The sequence below is a fragment of the Schistocerca piceifrons genome, chromosome 5 (assembly GCF_021461385.2).
Source record: "Schistocerca piceifrons isolate TAMUIC-IGC-003096 chromosome 5, iqSchPice1.1, whole genome shotgun sequence".
Classification (NCBI taxonomy): Eukaryota; Metazoa; Arthropoda; class Insecta; order Orthoptera; family Acrididae; genus Schistocerca; species Schistocerca piceifrons.
Genome location: NC_060142.1, coordinates 48,646,474 through 48,666,269, shown reverse-complemented (window position 1 = coordinate 48,666,269; position 19,796 = coordinate 48,646,474). Strand labels below are relative to the sequence as shown.

General features: G+C 43.8%; 1 protein-coding gene across 5 annotated transcripts in view; it reads left to right on the top strand.

Moving 5' to 3' along the window:
• The window catches only part of LOC124798019 (protein MTSS 2), a 337,387-nt gene that overhangs the window by 201,225 nt on the left and 116,366 nt on the right, over positions 1-19,796 (top strand). For all 5 annotated transcript variants that reach the window (XM_047261225.1, XM_047261226.1, XM_047261221.1 and 2 more), the window contains exon 4: positions 13,061-13,145. In XM_047261225.1, the coding sequence (XP_047117181.1) occupies positions 13,061-13,145 (85 nt within the window). The remainder of the gene's footprint in view (positions 1-13,060; positions 13,146-19,796) is intronic.

Here is a 19,796-nt window from a genome sequence, read left to right as displayed (position 1 = left end):
CTGAATCAGATAGCAAATATTACCGGTGTTAAATAAAATACAAACGTGTAGGTGTAATTATTAGGTCTAGGAAGGTAATGCATTTAAATAAAACTGTTTCCTGCGATGCTGTTTGTATTCACTATACACTTACTTTAAAAGTCTTGATTGGCCAATTTACACTACAATACTGGAGTCTTTTCAAGTGCAAGAACAGTGGAAATAAAATTGGGGAACTAGGTATTAAAATATATAAAGTTCTCTCTTAAACACTCTACAAGAAGTAAAAAATAGGGCTTAAGTGTTTTTTTTTTATTATGAGTAAATTTCTGATGTTTTGGGCGAAGACTAAGTTTCTGATATTTGACGTGAGTGCACCTCAAAATACAAAATTGCTGAAATGGTTCAGTCGTGGTATATAAAAATAGCCGTGCAGAAAAAAATTCATTTAAGAAATTCATCATGGTTCGTGGGCCCATAAATAAGAAAAAATAACCGCATTACTGGAGAGTTCTAAGATATTTATGCAGACATAGAAGTAAATTTAATGTAAAACAGGATGCAGAACGTATTACACGTGTGTCGTGAAGTAATATGTAAGTTCAAAATTATCTCTAACCTTTCGCTTAACCAGCACCCAAAAAGTTTTAGTACTACGTAACGTTTCTGGTTTGCGGCAAAATAAGGGTAATTTTCTGTTTTTTTTTTTTTGGGGGGGGGGGGGCGGGGAGTGTGGCAGTTACGGCAGTGTGTGCTGGGTGGCTGCGTGGTTCAGTGGTAAAGTTCCAGATGACATACTCGAGGTTCTCCGATTCGATCCCCGGTTAGTCCAAGGATTATTGCCTGTTGCGTATAACGTCTTATACCCGTGTAAATGTTTGTTAATATGAGAATGCAGAGTCGTGTTGCACCTTGGATCGGAATCATGGTGAACTGTCGGCCCCCTTTAACTACCTGGGTTGAGTCAGTTCAAATGTTCGGGAAAGGCAGCGGCATATCACCTCCAATAGGTTATTGTATTCCAAGGCACCGTAGTGTTCGAATGAACTTTCAGATTGACGACAGCCTTAACTTTTCGTAATGAGGATCTTGTGACGTGACTGAAATCTCAAACTTCCTATATTGTGGCGTAGCCTGTAAGTCTTATGCCAGAAAAGTCTTGATATATTTTCCAACTGTTTTGAGTTAGAGTAATTCAGGAGAGCTAATTATGTAATGTAAATGTGTCGTGCTGTTACTGGTGCGTTATGAGGACCAAATACGAATAAATAGTGGCAAGTGAAGAGAAATATGTAAATAAAGACTAGGATGCACCTTAATTTCCAAAACCGTCTCACAGCCTTATTTCAGCTGATACGACAAGTTATTACCTTTATCAATACAGATATAAGTGGGTGGGAAATCTGTCGTAAAGGAAACGAGCCGATATTCGTGATAAATTACTTAGGAAATCCCAGGAACTCCGTAATTCGGATAATCAGATGAGAATTTGAAGTCGTATCCTTCCTGATGACGTTTCATTGCGTTGGTCACTGCGACGCTTTATTTGCTCCTGTACTCCGCCCTTCAGCGGCTGACGTTCAGGTATACAAAACTGTATCTAGTGTGGTTGGGGGCACCAGAGGTCTTCATTTATAAATTTGTGCTCTCACTTGCATCTCTGTCCATAAAAGCATTTACACGAATGAAAGCTATTACTGTAAATGAGTTTATATTTCATTTCAAACTAGTTAGTTACTTAGCGGGCACGTACGCGGTAACAAAAGTATGTAAGCAGAGCAAACACGGACGGAGGATCACGACACAGAAGATATGGGCTGCAAATGGAGAAATTCATTGGGAGATGAGACTTCGGCAAAGGGCATGTTATACAGAGCCTGTGAACGAGTAGTATCTCGAAAACAGTGAAGCTGGTCGAATGTTCACATGCAACTGTCGCGAGCATTTACGGAGAGAGTTACGGACAGTGGAGTTAACGTGAGGCACTAAGTGGTTGGGCGACCACAACTCTTCAGAGGACGTGCGATTTGGAGGCATTTCTGCTCTGTTAAGTACGATAGATGGTGATCTGTGGCATCTCTGCTGGAGAGCACAATGCTGGTGCGTAGCACACTGTTCACCGTCCATTGTTAAAAATGGAGCTCCACAGCAGACCACCCCAAAGTGTTCACGTGTTGACCGAACAGCATCGTGAATTACGTTTGTAGTGGACACGGGATCATCGGGATTCGACCGTCGATCAATGAAAACGGGTCGGCTCTTCGGGAGAATCACATTTTTGCTACGCCAGGTCGATGGTCGTCTCCACAAACGCCGTCATCGAGGTGAACGGCGGGGCCCTAAACGCACAGTGCGCCAAGAACACGGACTGCTGGGGGCAGTATTATTCTAAGAAAGATATTCTCCTGCGTTTGCATGGGACCTGTGATAGTAGTCAAAGATACGCTGACAGCTGCGAACCACTTGTCCCTCTTCATTCTCGATATCTTCCCCGACGACGATGTCATTTTTCAGCAGAATAATTGTCAGTACCTCGGAGCCAGAATCCCCCCCCCCCCCCCCCCATTTGGGTCGCTATCTGACGCCATCACCGCTTTCGCAAATCAGCGGCCCATTATTTACGCGAATTACATCACCTGTGCGTCGACATCTAATGGCACATACCTCCACAAATCTGCCAACGAACTGTCCGATCCCTGATACTGACCACCATTGTTTATTTCATTCCAAAGACGTACAAACAAGCTATCAAGCAGGTGGTCATGTTGTTATGGGTCATCAATGTATATTAACACAAACTTGTTTGTCACACTAAAGGTAAGATTTGTATACAGATTTTGTAGAGACTCTCATCAGTCGGTGTAGCGATCTGGAAAAAATCGTAATCGTGCACTATTATCATTCGGACTATTTTTACATGTGCTCATTCTTGTCACCACGACCCCAACCTTGTGGAACAGGAGGTTCCCCAATGAAAGCCCTTTTCTCAGTTTACAAAGCGAAAGTGTTCTGAATTAGGTTGAAATTTAATGTGTTGTTTCTGGCGTCTTACGTCCTGGCATAATTTTTTGTTGATAACAATTGACAGTTGCCTTTCGGACATACATTGGAGTGTCATTACGCTCACGACGCACAATCACAGAATAACCTTGTGGTGGTGCTTGACGGACAGTTGTAGGTGGGGAGGGTTTTGAACTGCGTAAGATTATAGGGCGTGCCAGTGCTACCGTGTATACGATGCTGGCCGCCCTTGGCAAGCAGTTCCACGGTGGCCGTGAAGGAATGCTTTGTTAGTGTGTTTTGTTTTTCTTACTTTGAAATGAGTGAAGAGGCTAATCCTGGCCAGTCACGAGGTTGGAAGACGATTCAGACACCAGGAATGATCGGCAATCTCTACGACCACGTATCAATTCTGCTTTCGTAGGAACACAAATAGTGGATGCAGACTGCCGGCACTGGGATGGGAAGGTTCTCTTCACTTTCAAAGTGTCCGCACTACACTTAACTAGGGTATAGTAGGGGCCGGGTGTACGGGTCAGAGACAAACAGGTCACGCGAGATGTACCACACGTGTGGTCCGCGGCCAGCTGCTAACTGGTCCGCTTCTGTCGGATGCGCGCCGTGGTCCACCAGATGCTAGGCTTGGCTTGCCTATGGTTTCCACCACTCCAGGTGCGCCTAACTGGCTTGTGCCGCACCTGCTACTTGTATACAAACCACACCTCGATTGTTTGTCATCCTTAAGCCGACCTATGACAAAACTTCATGGGCGCTCTCGTTAGCTTGCTATGATTTTCTTTTTGACACGTTTAGTTTCTTTTTTCAGTGCCTTGCATGCGACCGCCTTAATGTTTCTGTGTGTAGATAGCGCATAACTAAGGAAAATGCAGAGCTGTTCTGTCGCTGGTTGGTAGAGAAGGAAAGGTGGCGCATCGTGGAGTATCAGGACATCATCAAATCATTAATGATTATATATATGTGGCACAGATGAGATTTAGGCGGCTCTCTGGTGTGGGAGAAAAAATTATACTCTCATATGAAAACTTTCAAAGCATGTGGACGTTGCACATTGACACTGTTAGTCACCTGCAAGCCACAAAAGGAGCCTTTTCTACAGAATCCACTTACATTCCACAAAAACGAAATTCAAAACATTATTTCTCTCCTAGGGCGTTCATCTATATCTACAGGATTACTCTGCAGTTCACAATTGCGTGGCAGAGGGTTCATCGAACCACCTTCAAGTAATTTCTCTACAGTACCACTCTAATAGCGCGCGAGAAAACGAGCACTTAAATCTTTCTGCGCCCGCTCTGATTTCTCGTATTTTATCATGATGATCATTTCGCGCTACGTAGATGGGAGCCAACAGAATACTTTCGCATTAGGAAGGAAAGTTGGTGATGGATAATTCACGAAAAGATTCCACCGCGGTGAATAACGCATTTGTTTTAATGAGTGCCACCCTAATTCGCGCAGCATGTCTTTCTCTCCTGTTTCACGATAATACAAAACGAGCTGCCCTTCTTTGAACTCGACATACATTATGTGCACGCTATCACGAGAGCAGTCACATACTTCAAGCCTCGTTTAAAATTTCCGTCCAACCATACACGAAATAAACTCTTCCCCCTTTACGACTACGTGGACGCAGGTGTTAGTAATACCAAAGTCGTTTTTCTCTCTCCGTAGTGGGACTCGACGGAAATAGTGAGATGCTTCTGCTGATGTTTTCTTCAAATCGGGGAGTCAACAGTGAGAAATGGATAGTAGCTGACGGAATGGAGAATTCGCTGTTGCAGCCTCACGATCCTATCGCTATAAGAAGGCTATTCCAACCGGTAAAGGTCCTATGTTGCGAAGCTACAGGCTATTTCGACGATCGGCCTCTTAGTGGGCATCCGGACCCAAGTGCTACCGTTGCTGAACTGTTCGCTACGGATTTGTGGCGCGGAGAGCAGAAAATGGTAGAAGATGACAGTTGGTTGTCTAACGTGATGTGGAATGGCGAAGCCCATTTCTCACCACAGGGTATGTAAACACCCACAACTGCAGAATTTGGGCCACCGAAAATCGTAGAACTGTCTTGGAAACCCCATTGCACGGTGTGGTGTGGATTTCCCACATCAATCGTGATCAAGTCCTTTTTCTTCGAGGGGAGGGGGGAGTGCTGCTTTTCATAGTGTCAGAGCGACGAGTGCGGGGTTCCATCATAGGCGTTTCCAAGGCAGATTCTGATACTGCAGATGGAATGTTTGTCCATGGGCCCTTTTTGGAATTCGTTGGAGCTCTTTATCTTCAGTTCTTAGATAAGTCTTCATTCTGCAGTTTTTTTGTGTGCAAACAGTATATTTAACCGTCTCAAGTACACAAGACAAACGGTAAATATGGCCGAGTACTTAATCAGCAACAAATATGTTGAAGTTATAGGCTGTATATCTTGTAAATAAAAATGACAATTACTGTTTTTCTTTTCCAGCTGAATTTTTAGTCAGGAGGCTCATTTCGCACAATTGATTCAGGAACCTTCATTAGTTTACGAGCGAAATGATCGGAGTAATTATTTTCAAAAATGGCTCTGAGCACTATGGGACTTAACTTCTGAGGTCATCAGTCCCCTATAACTTAGAACCATTTAAACCTAACTAACCTAAGGACAACACATACGTCCATGCCCGAGGCAGGATTCGAACCTGCGACCGCAGCGGTCGCGCGGCTCCAGAGTGTAGTGCCTAGAACCGCTCGGCCGCTCCGACCGGCAATTATTTTCGTATAGTATTCATAGCACTCATTTTTCTTGTTGAACGCAGAATATACCTAAAACAAAACAATTAACAAGGAGAGGCCACGAGGTTGGTATTCAAAGTTTGTACACCTTTTGTTGGACATCAGAACAAAATAATGTGCAAGTAGTAAGGTGCACTACTCTGGCAATTCCGAGAAAATTCCGAAATTTAAGCGTCTGTTGTGTAACTGATGTAACTGTGCGTAGGTGCCGGATGCTAGAGTTCATGGTGGTAAAGTGAAACCAGCACGGCAGCTCAGCATGTTCGGTCAGAGGTCTGGTTGCCCTATATAAAAAAATAAAAAAAAACTGAGTAAATGAATCAACGATCAACTGGAACGGATGCCATGTGACGTGCGCCCAGACCAAATGCAACGAACAATACCGAACAAAATGCAGAGAGGTTCGAGCTTTGTAAGACGAACGTATGAGGCGACGGTTCGGATCCCTTTCAAACTTTCATTTTTGTAGTACAATTGTAAATTCTGTGATATTCAAAAAAATTGCACGTACATTATTCGCTCTTCCTACATTAGCAACGTCTTACCACTGCTTAGGTTAACTGCCGAATGGGGGCTTGCCTCTGCAGGTCGAAGCATCTAGGTGCATAGTAGTGCCGGGTACCTTACCAGATTGCATGTATAAGGGATTCCGCAAATAACTACAGGCATACGTTTGCAGGAAAACTCTCTGCGTTTCTTCATTTACTTGTCGATAGTTACAAATATGTTTGTTCTAATAATTAAATTTAGTTAAAAATAGTGAGTAGGCAAATAACATGAAATTCACTTAAACCTCATGCAAATGCACGTGGTTTTTTAATTATATTACCTTTCAAATGACACACAAATTAAATAATATGACCAGCAATGAAATAAATACAGACTAGAAATCAAGTTTGAGCTGGAGTCGAAACGTCGGCTCGTACAGTGTTACCTCACGAAGCTCAAACAGTAACCACTTGACCACTATGAACTCTCTTAACTTCCAGCACCTACGTAAAGATACATCAGTGACATAATAGACGCGTAAAACTTCTCTTGCGATTTTCTCAAAATTGTCAGAGTAGTGCATCTTACTACTTGCTCAGAATGTTTTCTAATTGCCTACAAAAGATGTGCAAAGTCTGAAGTAAATCTGTGATCCCAACGTCGTGCCCCCCCTCCCTCCCCCTGTAAGAAATAGAATTAACCTGCTTGGGACGAATGTTGTTTATTATTTACATAAAAATCACTACCATTCAACTGCGAACTGGTGAAAAATGCTTGTAAATATCTAGGATTTATTGGGGGTTCTTAACGGGGTAAAATAGATAAGCTTGTAAGCAAAAGTAATATTAAAAAATCTGTTGATACAGTACTTCCAAATGAGATATTTCACAATGGCATCGTGTATTCTAACAGGGGCGTGGCATCGGAATACCTGTTAGGGTGACATGTTGGGATAACTGTTTTATGGAAATATAAAGACCCTTTCTTTTAAACCACGGGGGACGTAAACAGCGAGCAAGTTTATTTCCTTCACTCGTCAAATCAAGCATAAAACTCCATTAAAGGAGCTGGGAAGCTTCGTTTTGAATATGTTTGTGATGGACGCCTCGATGTGGGGCTAGGATTGCTACTGAACTAGCGATGACCCCTGTCTGCTACTCTTTAAAAGGTGAACGAGGATGCGACGTCAGAGAAGCCGCCGCATGATACATCAAAGGCATCGCGACCGCCTGTTACGTAGCGACGCGTGCGCTGCCTTAAACATTCTCGCTCGCTTGGCGGCGCTTGCAAGCACGGGGCGATGCGTAATTTTCCGTGACGTGTAAGCTCTGCGGAAGATTGCATGTCCCTTCATACCATAGCCCACGAATATACATCTTGTACGTCGGCTTCTTGCTATGACATTGGCATATTTGTGCGGACCGCTATGCCTTCTTGACATGTTCTTGGTTTTTTGTCCACAGTATGACCGAAACCGGTGAATGCAACTCCGTATGGAAAGAATGACAAAATTTTGTAATTTTCGTTCAATATGGCGCACACTTGTAACAGTGTTAAAACACCAGTACGTATGTTTTGCCGCTAGTGTGCTTCGCCGAAAGATGGTCAACCATGCATGTAGCGTCCTGTTTTTGGTGAGAGTTTTGCGCTGTGTTTGGTCGTCAGTAGTCACAAATTATATTAATATAATTAATATAAAAATTAAAAGTGATTTAGTAATCTACAGTTCAAGAAATTTCAAGGAGGGAGAAGAAAATTGTAATTTTCTCATGGTCAGTATCTCTAAAAATAAAGTCGCTGCTATCATGTTTCTCCATCCCCAAAGATTGCAAATGAAACGTCTCAGTTTGTAAAATTTCCGAACAATCACCTGTTCAATATGAATTACAAAGCGTAGTGTGTTGTTCTTAAGCAGCTAAAATACTTCAGTTTTTTCCCCTGTAGACATACATTCATCAATTAATTTTAAAAATGTGATTACATAAGAAGTGTACCGTAATAAACTCCATTCCCACTAGAAACATCCCAAATGCTCTTATTTTGCACTTTCAGGAACAATCACAGGAAGTATTTATCTTGAAACTCCAAAATAAATATTTCTGTCAACGTTGTCTGCTACGTCTTGCCTAGAGAACGTTAACCGAACTCTTTTCTGCGACATCTTCGTATACTACATGAATACTGAGGCAACTGTAGTAACAGCATACATACGTAAATTTCCTGCGCTTGGCTACTTTTCAAGCAAGTGCTTTTGTTTTCCTTTGGTGTGCGTTTGCGCACAAAAGGATACTTTCAGAGAATGAGCTGCGCTCAGCCTGACTTAGGCTTAATGGCGCCGTTGCTGATATGACTGAATCAGCAGAAGCGTAATGGAAGAAAACTCCTGTTTGTGTATTCGTTGGATATTCCCTGTCTTTCTTCGCAGATGTTGGGAGGAAGGGAGCTCTGAAACTGACATAACGTTTCACCAAAGATAGCGCTATTTCTGGAGATAGCCTCCCACGCCCATGGGGGTCTGTATTATTCGGAGCAGCCGACAAGATACTTTATCTCTAGTGTAAGTAGATTGCTTATCTTACTGTTTACTACGGACAAGTAAGAGACATAATCTTATCGAGTATGAGGTTTTACCGATGTCAGCAACACAGCGCGACGAGGAATCTGAACAAAATCTTCCGCGATACGGCAGAGCCTTCCGCATGTACCGTGCAGTCCTTTTTAGTTGGTACTCAGTAGTCTGTTAAATTTTTTTCTTTCCGATTGCCACTCCCTCAGACGCAATTCTTGGTAGTTAGGACCAAAGATGTTATCGGCCTAGCTGGGCACGGAACCACCCTACTCGTATACTGTACACACAAGTAAAATACGTTCTGTCACCGGTGACTGGCTTTGTGTTCACAAAGTCTGCCTTTAAGTTCGTAAAGTCGACACAAAGTTGACCAGGGTTCCGCCGGTCAAGTACCAACCATTTAGTTAAATGAGATAGAAACGAGTGAAATTAGTGTGATTGCAAGAGCATATGAACTGCATTCTGAGTGTTTCTGACATTGTCGTGCGAGAGACTAGAAGCTTTGGTTTCGGTAATTCGGTGGATTCGTGATCACTTAAATTCACTTTAGCAGCGATTCAGTATGTCAAAGTTTGTTAGAACCATAATTATAAGGATCGATATATCAAAGGTAAAGAACTGAAGTGAAGGAAGAGCCGTAGACGCGAAGAGAAATCAGAGGAGCTAATTATTTCGCTGTGAAAGAACTGTGGCAACAACGTGCTTCATACTATCACGTGCCTATTTTCGCAGCAGAAGCATAAAAATACACTGAGGTACCAAGTCAAGCATATCTCCTAATACCGTATCGGATCTCCCTTTGCGCGAAGTAGTGCGGCAACTCTACGTAGCACAGACGACCCAAGTGCTCGGAAGTCCTCTGCACAAATGTTGGACAATGTTGCCTCTATATAGCCATTCATAAGAGCGAAAATGTTGCCGGTGCAGGATTTTGTACACGAACTAACCTCTCGATTATGTCCCATAAACGTTCGATGGGATTGATGTATGTCGATCTGTGTGGGCAAATCATTCACTCGAATTACCCGGAGTGTTGTTCAAACCAATCGCGAACGTTTGTGCCCAGTGACATGGCGCATTGTTATCTGTAAAAATTCCAGCGTTGTTTCGGAACACGAAGTCCATGAATAACTGCAGATGGCCTCCAAGTAGCCGAACATAATCATTTCCGCCCAGTGGTCGGTCCGGTTAGGCCAGAGGACCCGTACCATTCCATGTAAAGATAACCCATTCTGGAGCCACCACCAGCTTGCACAGTGCCTTGTTGTTGACAACTTCGGTCCATGGTTTCGTGGGGTCTGCGGCACACTCCAAGCCTGCTATCAGCTGTTGCAAACTGAAATCGGGACTCATCTGACCAGCCCTCGGTTTTGCAGTCATCTAGGGTCCAACTAATACGGTCACGAGTCCAGGAGAGGCGCTGCAGCTGATGTCGCGCTGTTAGCAAAGACACTTGGCGTGGGTGGTCAGGTGCCATAGCCCCGTTAACGCCAAATTTCTCCGCACTGTCCTAACGGATACGTTCGTCGTACGTCCCACATCGATTTCTGCGGTTATTTCACTGAATGTTGTTTGTCTGTTAGCAGTGACACACTGCGGAAACGCTGATGCTTTCGGTCGTTAAGTGAAGGCCATCGGCCACTACGTCGTCCGTGGTGAAAGGTAATGCCTGAAACTTCGTATTTTCGGCACGTTCTTGACACTGTGGATCTCGTAATATTGAATTCTCTGACGATTTCCGAAATGTAATGTCACATTCGTGTAGATCCAACTACCACTCCACGTTAAACGTACGTCAATTCCCATCTTACGTCCATAAACACGTCGGAAACTTTCACATGTAGCACCTGAATACAAATGACAACTCCGTCAATGCACTGCCGTTTTATGGCTTGTTTAAGTGATGGTACCGGCATATCGCTGTTCCATGACTTTCTGCCACCTCATTGTATGACCACTTGATTTTCGTCACCTTAGTGTACGACCACCTGATACTAGTGTGTTGGTACGCCTTTGGAGCGTAAGACAGCAATGATTCCGCCTGACATTCATTCGGGAAGTCGTCGGAACGATTTCGGATGTATGTGGCACCAGACCTCTACGCGCAACAGGTAACGCAATTCCCTGTAACTACAGAGTGGTGAATCATGCGTGCGGAGCTGGCGCCCGATAGCGTTCCGGGTTTCTTCCATCGGGTCCACATCAACGAATTTAGTGGCGAAGACATCAGTGTGAGTTCACTATCAGGCTCAAAGTACAGTAGCACGTCTCTGGCCTTTTGATACGAACTGTTAGGCTTCTGGAAGATGCTGTCGCCGTCGGGAAGACACCAAAGCATGAAAAGATGCAGTTGAACCACAATAATATTCCGGTAGTCCACTGCTGTCGTTGGCCCCTAATTTCTACTACAGGTCCTGTGGAAGCCTTACATAATACCGGTCCCACCGCGCTGCGTCCTTAAACCATGGGCACACGGTCTATGCTTTTGAAAGTCAACGTTGAGCGTGCCGAGTTGAAGGTGCTGCTGAACGCTCAGAAAGGACGCTGTATGTCCATACGGTGTCTGTACCTCAACGTGGTATACGCGATCGCAGCGGGCTCCAGCGGCAGTTGTTGCCTCTTAACTAGCTCACAAATCACATTGTTTACGAAATGGACAGAAATGGAAGTCCCACGTTAACTCTCTTAAAACACACATTTCGTCCCTTGTCCATACGATAGTCCTGTTCTGTCTACTGTATACATGGACTTCAATATCCATGAGTATGTTAAAAGGCAAAAATTAAGTATAGTAAGTGTCCAGTCTGTAAGGACATGGGCTTAGCCTATGGAAGTTCCATTACAAATAGTGTGATGCAAATTTGCAATAGTTCTCCACATACGGTAAAAATTTTCATCATTCTCACTTTTTAGCAAAATCCTAACGTCATTCTTACATGATCATTGTTCCTATTCAGTAGCAGAATCTGTAAGCCATGTGAAATACTAAATCTAAAACAAGAAATTGAAAAATATCTTGCAGATAAAGCTAATCGACCAAACTCTCACAAAGACTACACAAATATAACCTAGACTATAATAAAATATTCTGCTATTAAACTAATAACAAAGGGTCTGAAAACGTGAAGCAATAAATTACGCGTTATATTACTAGTCTGCGGCTCTACTCATTACGTTAAACCGACAATGAATGATTTACGATCATACTTTGAATCTTAACTTTGTGTGTGTGTGTGTGTGTGTGTGTGTGTGTGTGTGTGTTGTGTGTGTGTGTATGTTTAACGCGAATGAAATACGACGCTAAGGTGCAGAGGTATACGCATACACGATGTGGGTAGAAACAACCCTCAAGGCCACCTACACGCTTGGGGTTCGGCAGGTTGACGCAGCCAGGTATTATTAAGGATATCAAGCGTCATTTTGGCCGACAAAGACAGTGAAACTGGTGAAGGCATCTGAGTGGATCTCAAGCGTTTACAGCACGAAACTATTCGGAGGGCCTCTACAGCGAACGTCCAGCGAGAATATGTTTAAAAATGTATCTCTAAAAATTAAAACTGTTACAGGCGCTGGTACTCTGACACGCTACCATTCGCGTAGTTTCATTTTTTCAGCGTTTAAACGAGAATGGCGACTTTACAGATTTTACTCCGTTGCATTGTGACGCATCCCCATAGGGAAAAGCATATTGCGAACGATACTGCTTCGACCTGCAGTGCATGCAGTGTTGCGTAGTGGTTGGCGTCGCAGGCGGGCGTGTGCGGTTCGCCACCTCAGACCCGACCACCTGCAGTTACTTAAATGTTGTTTAGTATTTATGAGTTCTGGAATATTCGATGTTAGTATAAACACCAGCATTCTGGAATATTGTTACATTAATAACCGCACTCTTCGTGCACGAGGTCAGTTAAGATCCGGCTGTAGTGTGTTGTTCGTGATAAACGTGCTTTCACCTCTAAGTATTCTATTTCATTGGTGGCCCTGATCTTGGGCTTTGGACATGGAGTGTGGTTACGACGCGACACTAACAGTGGTTTGAAGTAGCGAATCATTTATAAAATCACCGCCGTCAATGCGGAACCGTTGAGTGTGATAGAACTGGAGCATTTCGTGAATCATATGAGCCAAAATCTGCGTTTTACTTGTGCTCTAAAATACATTGAAGTTGGAAAGTATCTTTCGAGGCTTAACGTATTTTGAACATAACGTTTAATTGTGTCTATTATTTTGTTGCAGGTGCTACCAAGGAGATCGGCACTGCCTTGACACGAATCTGCCTCCGACACAAAGCAGTGGAGGCCCGTATGAAGACATTCACAAGGTACATGGATCACATTCCTGTTTAATTGGGGTTGTTAGCTGTATTAATTGTGACGTGGATTGGAAGTTACCAGTGCGAAATGTGTTGATAGCATTTAGTTTGTACGTGTTGGATCTAGACGTAAGATAACTTTATTGATGTATAGACATGCGTAATTTTTTTCTGTATAACTTTTCCTGTTAGTTATTTTTTGCGGGGTATACTTTATAATGCGTCACTATTGCTAATTACAATTTATCGATGCCATAGAATCGGCTCGTATAAGCTGCTTTGGTGTCGATTGCTTAAACTATTGTGATATTTTTAGACAAATAGTGTTTCGTAGATAACCTCCACAGGAACTAGGTTGAACATTTGGTCTCAATTCTTGATTACCAGTTTACCTGAGGACGATAATCTCTACTCACTTTTGGGATACGTGTTAACGACAAGCATATCAATGACCTTCTTTTAACTCGGGTCTGGAGTTGCCCCGAATATCTTAAATGACTACATGCCACCCGAAACAGTTAATTGTTAGATTGCTGATGACGAAGCAGCCATTGAGTGGTACTTCAAAAACCGCCTAGGGCCGTAATTATGCAATACAGCGAAAGTTAACCAAAAATTAAGTTCAAAAATTCTATGTTGCAGTTCATAATTTTCACCAGCAAGCGCAGCGCTTGGCATATTGCGCTGGCCTACGGGAAGAACTGGGTTGGAATTCCTGGCTTGCAATCCACGTTTGGGTTTCCTGTTGTTTTCGTAAATCTCCAATGGCGAATATCCGGGTTATTTGTTTGTCTAATAGAACGCAGACTGATTTCTTCTCAGTTTTTAGGCTCCTCCTTGTCAAAGAGTCTTTAAACTACACTATTGGCCATTAAAATTGCTACACCAAGAAGAAATGCAAATGATAACGGGTATTCATTGGACAAATATATTATACTAGAACTGACATGTGATTACATTTTCACGCAATTTGGGTGCATAGATCCTGAGAAATCAGTACCCAGAACAACCACCTCTGGCCGTAATAACGGCCTTGATGCGCCTGGGCATTGAGTCAAACAGAGCTTGGATGGCGTGTACAAGTACAGCTGACCATGCAGCTTCAACACGATACCACAGTTCATCAAAAGTAGTGACTGGCGTATTGTGCAAACAGAGCTTGGATGGCGTGTACAGGAGCTGACCATGCAGCTTCAACACGATACCACAGTTCATCAAGAGTAGTGACTGGCGTATTGTGACTAGCCAGTTGCTCGGCCACCATTGACCAGACGTTTTCAATTGGTGAGAGATATGGAGAATGTGCTGGACAGGGCAGCAGTCGAACATTTTCTGTATCCAGAAAGGCCCGTACAGGACCTGCAACATGCGGTCGTGCATTATCCTGCTGAAATGTAGGGTTTCGCAGGGATCTAATGAACGGTAGAGCCACGGGTCGTAACACATCTGAAATGTAACGTCCACTGTTCAAAGTGCTGTCAATTCGAACAAGAGGTGACCGAGACGTGTTACCAATGGCACCCCACACCATCACGCCGGGTGATACGCCAGTATGGCGATGACGAATGCACTCTTCCAATGTGCGTTCATCGCGATGTCGCCAAACACGGATGTGACCATCATGATGCAGTAAACAGAACCTGGATTCATCCGAAAAAACGACGTTTCGCCATTCGTGCACCCAGGTTCGTCGTTGAGTACACCATCGCAGGCGCTCCTGTCTGTGATGCAGCGTCAAGGGTAACCGCAGCCATGGTCTCAGAGCTGATGGTCCATGCTGCTGCAAACGTCGTCGGAATGTGCGTGCAGATGGTTGTTGTCTTGCAAACGTCCCCATCTGTTGACTCAGGAATCGAGACGTGGCTGCACGATCCGTTACAGCCATGCGGGTAAGATGCCTGTCATCTCGACTGCTAGTGATACGAGGCCGTTGGGATCCAGCACGTCGTTCCGTATTACCCTCCTGAAGCCACCGATTCCATATTCTGCTCACAGTCATTGGATCTCGACCAACGCGAGCAGCAATGTCGCGACACGACAACCCGCAATCGCAATAGGCTACAATCCGACCTATATCAAAGTCGGAAACGTGATCGTACGCATTTCTCCTCCTTACACGAGGCATCACAACAACGTTTCACCAGGCAACGCCGGTCAACTGCTGTTTGTGTATGAGAAATTGATTGGAAACTTTCTAATGTCAGCACGTTGTAGGTTTCGCCAGCGGCGCCAACCTTCTGTGAATGCTCTGAAAAGCTAATCATTTGCGTATCACAGCATCTTCTTCCTGCCGGTTAAATTTCGCGTCTGTAGCACGTCATTTCGTGGTGTAGCAATTTTAATGGACAGTAGTGTATGTTATGTGGAGGCAATTCATTCTACATGAGTTGCATACTTACTGTTACACTGGTTGTGCGCTGTCTAGTTCAGGTGTCAAAAGCTTTGTTAACGTTATGGCAAATATATATATAAATTTTCGCAATTGGAACGACAATAGCAATTCTTGATAACGTAAAGGACGCGCTGGCAGATTTTCCTAGCTGAAAATAATCTAATGAACTGTGTGTGTGTGTGTGTGTGTGTGTGTGTGTGTGTGTGTGTGTGTTCAAAATGGCTCTGAGCACTATGGGACTCAACATCTTAGGTCATAAGTCCCCTAGAACTTAGAACTACTTAAACCTAACTAACCTAAGGACATCACACACACCCATGCCCGAGGCAGGATTCGAACCTGCGACCGTAGCAGTCCCGCGGTTCCGGACTGCAGCGCCAGAACCGCTAGACCACCGCGGCCGGCTGTGTGTGTGTGTTTTCAGATGGTGCTGCACAGCTCCAGTTTTCGTTTTTTTGGCCACTATCTAGTTTTTTGAATTCTCTGTTTAAACACTGAATTCATGAAACAACTTATTGGTGTTCCAAACTTGAATTTCTTCTATTACATAGCATGTTGAATGAACACGTTAGGCTGTCGAGTCACATGTCGTCCTGATAACGTCGCACTTCAAAAAATTTTTTTTTTCTTTTCTTCATTTGTTAGAAGCCTTTAAAGCTTACTAAGGTTGGTAGTCGCTTTAGGTTTTCTGCTGATGAAGTACTAATGAAGACTAGAAATCTTCCTTGTTGCATCAGATTGGATTTCTGCGGAGATGTTTCTCGTGGAATATGTCGAGGCTTCTAGTAATATTTAGTGATTTTAGTCATATCTCTGCGTTAGGATGCCATTTTTCCCGCTAAGGAGCACGTCTGTCTTAGATTCTTTCCCTTATACGGAACCCGGCGATATGAGAGGCTCTTAAATGGGTCGTTTTGCCCCGCAATCTACATGCTACGCGTAATATACGAGGCGCGCTTTCGGCGTCGTATCGCCCACCGTTATGGGGCGAAGTTAGCGAGCGTGTAGGGGCGTGGGCCGCCGTGAAGCGCCGCCTTTATAACCTAATGAAACGGGGTCCGTGTGCCGTATTCAGGGCACGCGTGCCGGCAGCGGCTGCGGCTGCGGCGACGGCTGCTGGTGCCGGCACTGTTGCAGCTTCTCTGGGCGCACGTGCTGCGGCCTCGCCTGCGACATCCACCGGTCACCGAATGTTAATCGGCACGAGCGCGCATCGCCTGAAATATCCCTGCCGTCAGTCTTCGCCAGTTTCCCTTACGCACGTCGGATACGCGTATTGCATGGGCGGACGCGAATCACTCGACTCAAAGGTCGAGGAAAGGTTCCAACTTCCCCTCTTAAGATTCCGCAACTTCCCTCTCAGGTAGGATACACGTACATACCCCGCAAGGTAACGTATCCGTACGCCGCATAGCGAAGGGTAGCTTGTAGCACTCTACTGATTTCCTTTGGTATTCCACTCGCAAATGGAGGGGGAGGGAGGGGGGTGGTGGGGGCGGCGGCGGCGGCGGCGGCGGCGGCGGCGGCGGCAGACACCTTGATTTCCCTCGTCTCCGTAGTCATTACGCCAGTTGCATGTTCGTGACGGTAGCATCGTTTTGCAGTCTGTCGCAAATGCCCATTGTGTTTCGCGAGAACGTCTTCCCTCCAGGAATTCCCTTGCGTAACGGTTTCTTTGATCGCTTGGTCTTGGATCTTTTCCTCTGCCGAACATACTTTGTTCACTGTGTCAGCACATTTAGGTCTTCAAACCCTGGTTCACAGGCACCACTACTTCAGCGACACCGGTAACTAAGCGCTTGCCGATGTGTTCGTTCTCTACATCTTGTCAAGGTACTTGAATTACGTAACCATTACGGCACCTCACCTCAACCTCTCGATACCAGCAATATTCTACTGTTTCTGTAAAATAGTTGACATATTTCTGTGACAACATTCAGATTTGATTTCATTAATGTAGAGGTACTTAGATACATCGATATGTATATATTGCAATGATATTATTCTTATGTGTATTCTTTCTTTTGTCACTATGATCTTTGACGTGCTTGTAACTGATTTTTGGGCGCGTAAGCGGTTATTAGGGAGTCAAGTCTTGGTCGTCATATTGAAAGACGCAAATTGTAGTCAGTTAATGAAATGTGAACTTCAACAGTGAGGAAGATATTTTCAAGTATGCTTTATATTGTGAACTGATGTTTTGGAACGAGTTACGTGATATTGCAACAAAAGTAATAAAAAAGTGTAACTTAAATTCGTATTGCTAATTACTTTTTTACGTCACCATTGTCTTAACTTGCAAAAGTTTAATCTTCAAGAATGGTTTATGAAACACATCTATAAAACTTTTGAATATCGCAGAATAACACCTAGGCCTCTTTGCATCCGAGCTTGGAATCATCACTACCTAGATTTTCGACGATTGAGCCATGAGTTCACAACGAGACCAGCGTGGGAAACACGAAAAGATGAGTGCCTACTTTATCCATTATTTCAAGAAATGACTTTATTAACTGTGCTCTAATGACACCTGCCACATAATGTAACTTTGTTGTTGCCCGAAATTGCAATATTTAGCAGCGTGAGCAACACTACAATCATAATTAATTTTTGACCTTTGTTGTGGTAGCGTTGTTAGAATCTTCACAACAAAATTGTTTTCCAAGCCGAATAATAGGTTTATGGCTCTTTTGTTTTGTTACGTAGTATAGCAATTCTATTCTGTTAACTCTCTAAACAGAGAGGAAATTAGCAGTGATTATCTCATGTCCTAAACCACCCGAAATAGACGCGAACTGTGGTGGAGAAGACACAGATGGAATTTTACATGAAGTGTTTCTTTCAGCGCTTTCTACCCCCTAAGTGAAGATTGAAGACCTCGATGTAAAGGACACCGCACTAGACTTTATCAAACCACGTGTTAATCAGTACGATATATTTGTAAGACTGCGCCAACAGTGGGAATTAACCGTGGCCAAAGAATGGACACTACAGTGTTTTACGCGTTCCGTTCAAATGTGTGTGCTTTCCACTGGAAATATTGGCGCAAAGCCAGCATGTGATAATTTCGTGCCTGCGAGTGCGTTGGACAATTTTTTTATTTTGCCAAATTAAGGCAGGACACTTTTTCTTTTTATTAAAGGACAGAACGCCGAAATGCAGCCGTGTGACTTTGAAAGAGAACTGTGCTGGTGTTCTGCTGTTACATCAACCAGGGCACCCTCCCCATAATTGGTGGGTAATAAGCGCTCTTAGTAAATAACGCACTTATTCAGTATGGATTTACTATTTGGTGCTGACACCTAACTGCTTTAACACCAAATCTCCTCTCATATAATTACTATGAACGTTTTTGTAGAATGAATGTCGGAGGATAGGTCATGCTAATAATGTAGTCTGCTGTATGGGTTCAAAAAAAAAATGGTTCAAATGGCTCTGAGCACTATGGGACTTAACTGCTGTGGTCATCAGTCCCCTAGAACTTAGAATTACTTAAACCTAATTAACCTAAGGACATCACACACATCCATGCCCGAGGCAGGATTCGAACCTGCGACCGTAGCGATCACGCGGTTCCAGACTGTAGCGCCTAGAACCGCACGGCCACTCCGACCGGCTGTATGGGTTCAAATCAGTGACTCTTTTCTTAGGAGCCTCCCTTGTGATATACAGGATACGTGGAGAACAGTTGTACGTTCTGTATCGAATATTAGTTCCTTAAACTTGCCAGTCAGAAGTGCGCAAAAAAAAGAAAGACTGTGACTATGCGTTTCGAAAAAAAAGCCGTACGTTCCAAAAGCATCTTCACCCAGCTGGCACGTTAATATTCTAGCAGTACATCACGTTTTCCTCATAATTCGTTGTGGTGCGGAGCTCCTCACAATTGTCTAAAAGCATCCAAATCATCCATCTGGCAGCCCTAGAACGTTCCACACGTGCGGCTCATTTCCAACTATTATAGTCCAGTGGCAATTAACTGTTTTCCTCAAAAGTTACCAGACATCTAGATACGTTATGTGACAATCACTAGATTTCGTCGATACTTTTTATAGAAGCGTTCTTATACTTCCTACAGCAATTGAGACTTCAGCATCCCTGGACACAACTGCGTTGCGAGCTGTGTTCTGTCTTTACTAACAGGATATCCATCATCACATAAGCACGCCCCCACCCCCTCCATTTCTGCTCAAGCTGATGCACTGTCTTCATTATCTAGTAGTACAAAATTTCGACGAATATGTATATTTCTAATATATCTTTGTTATTAG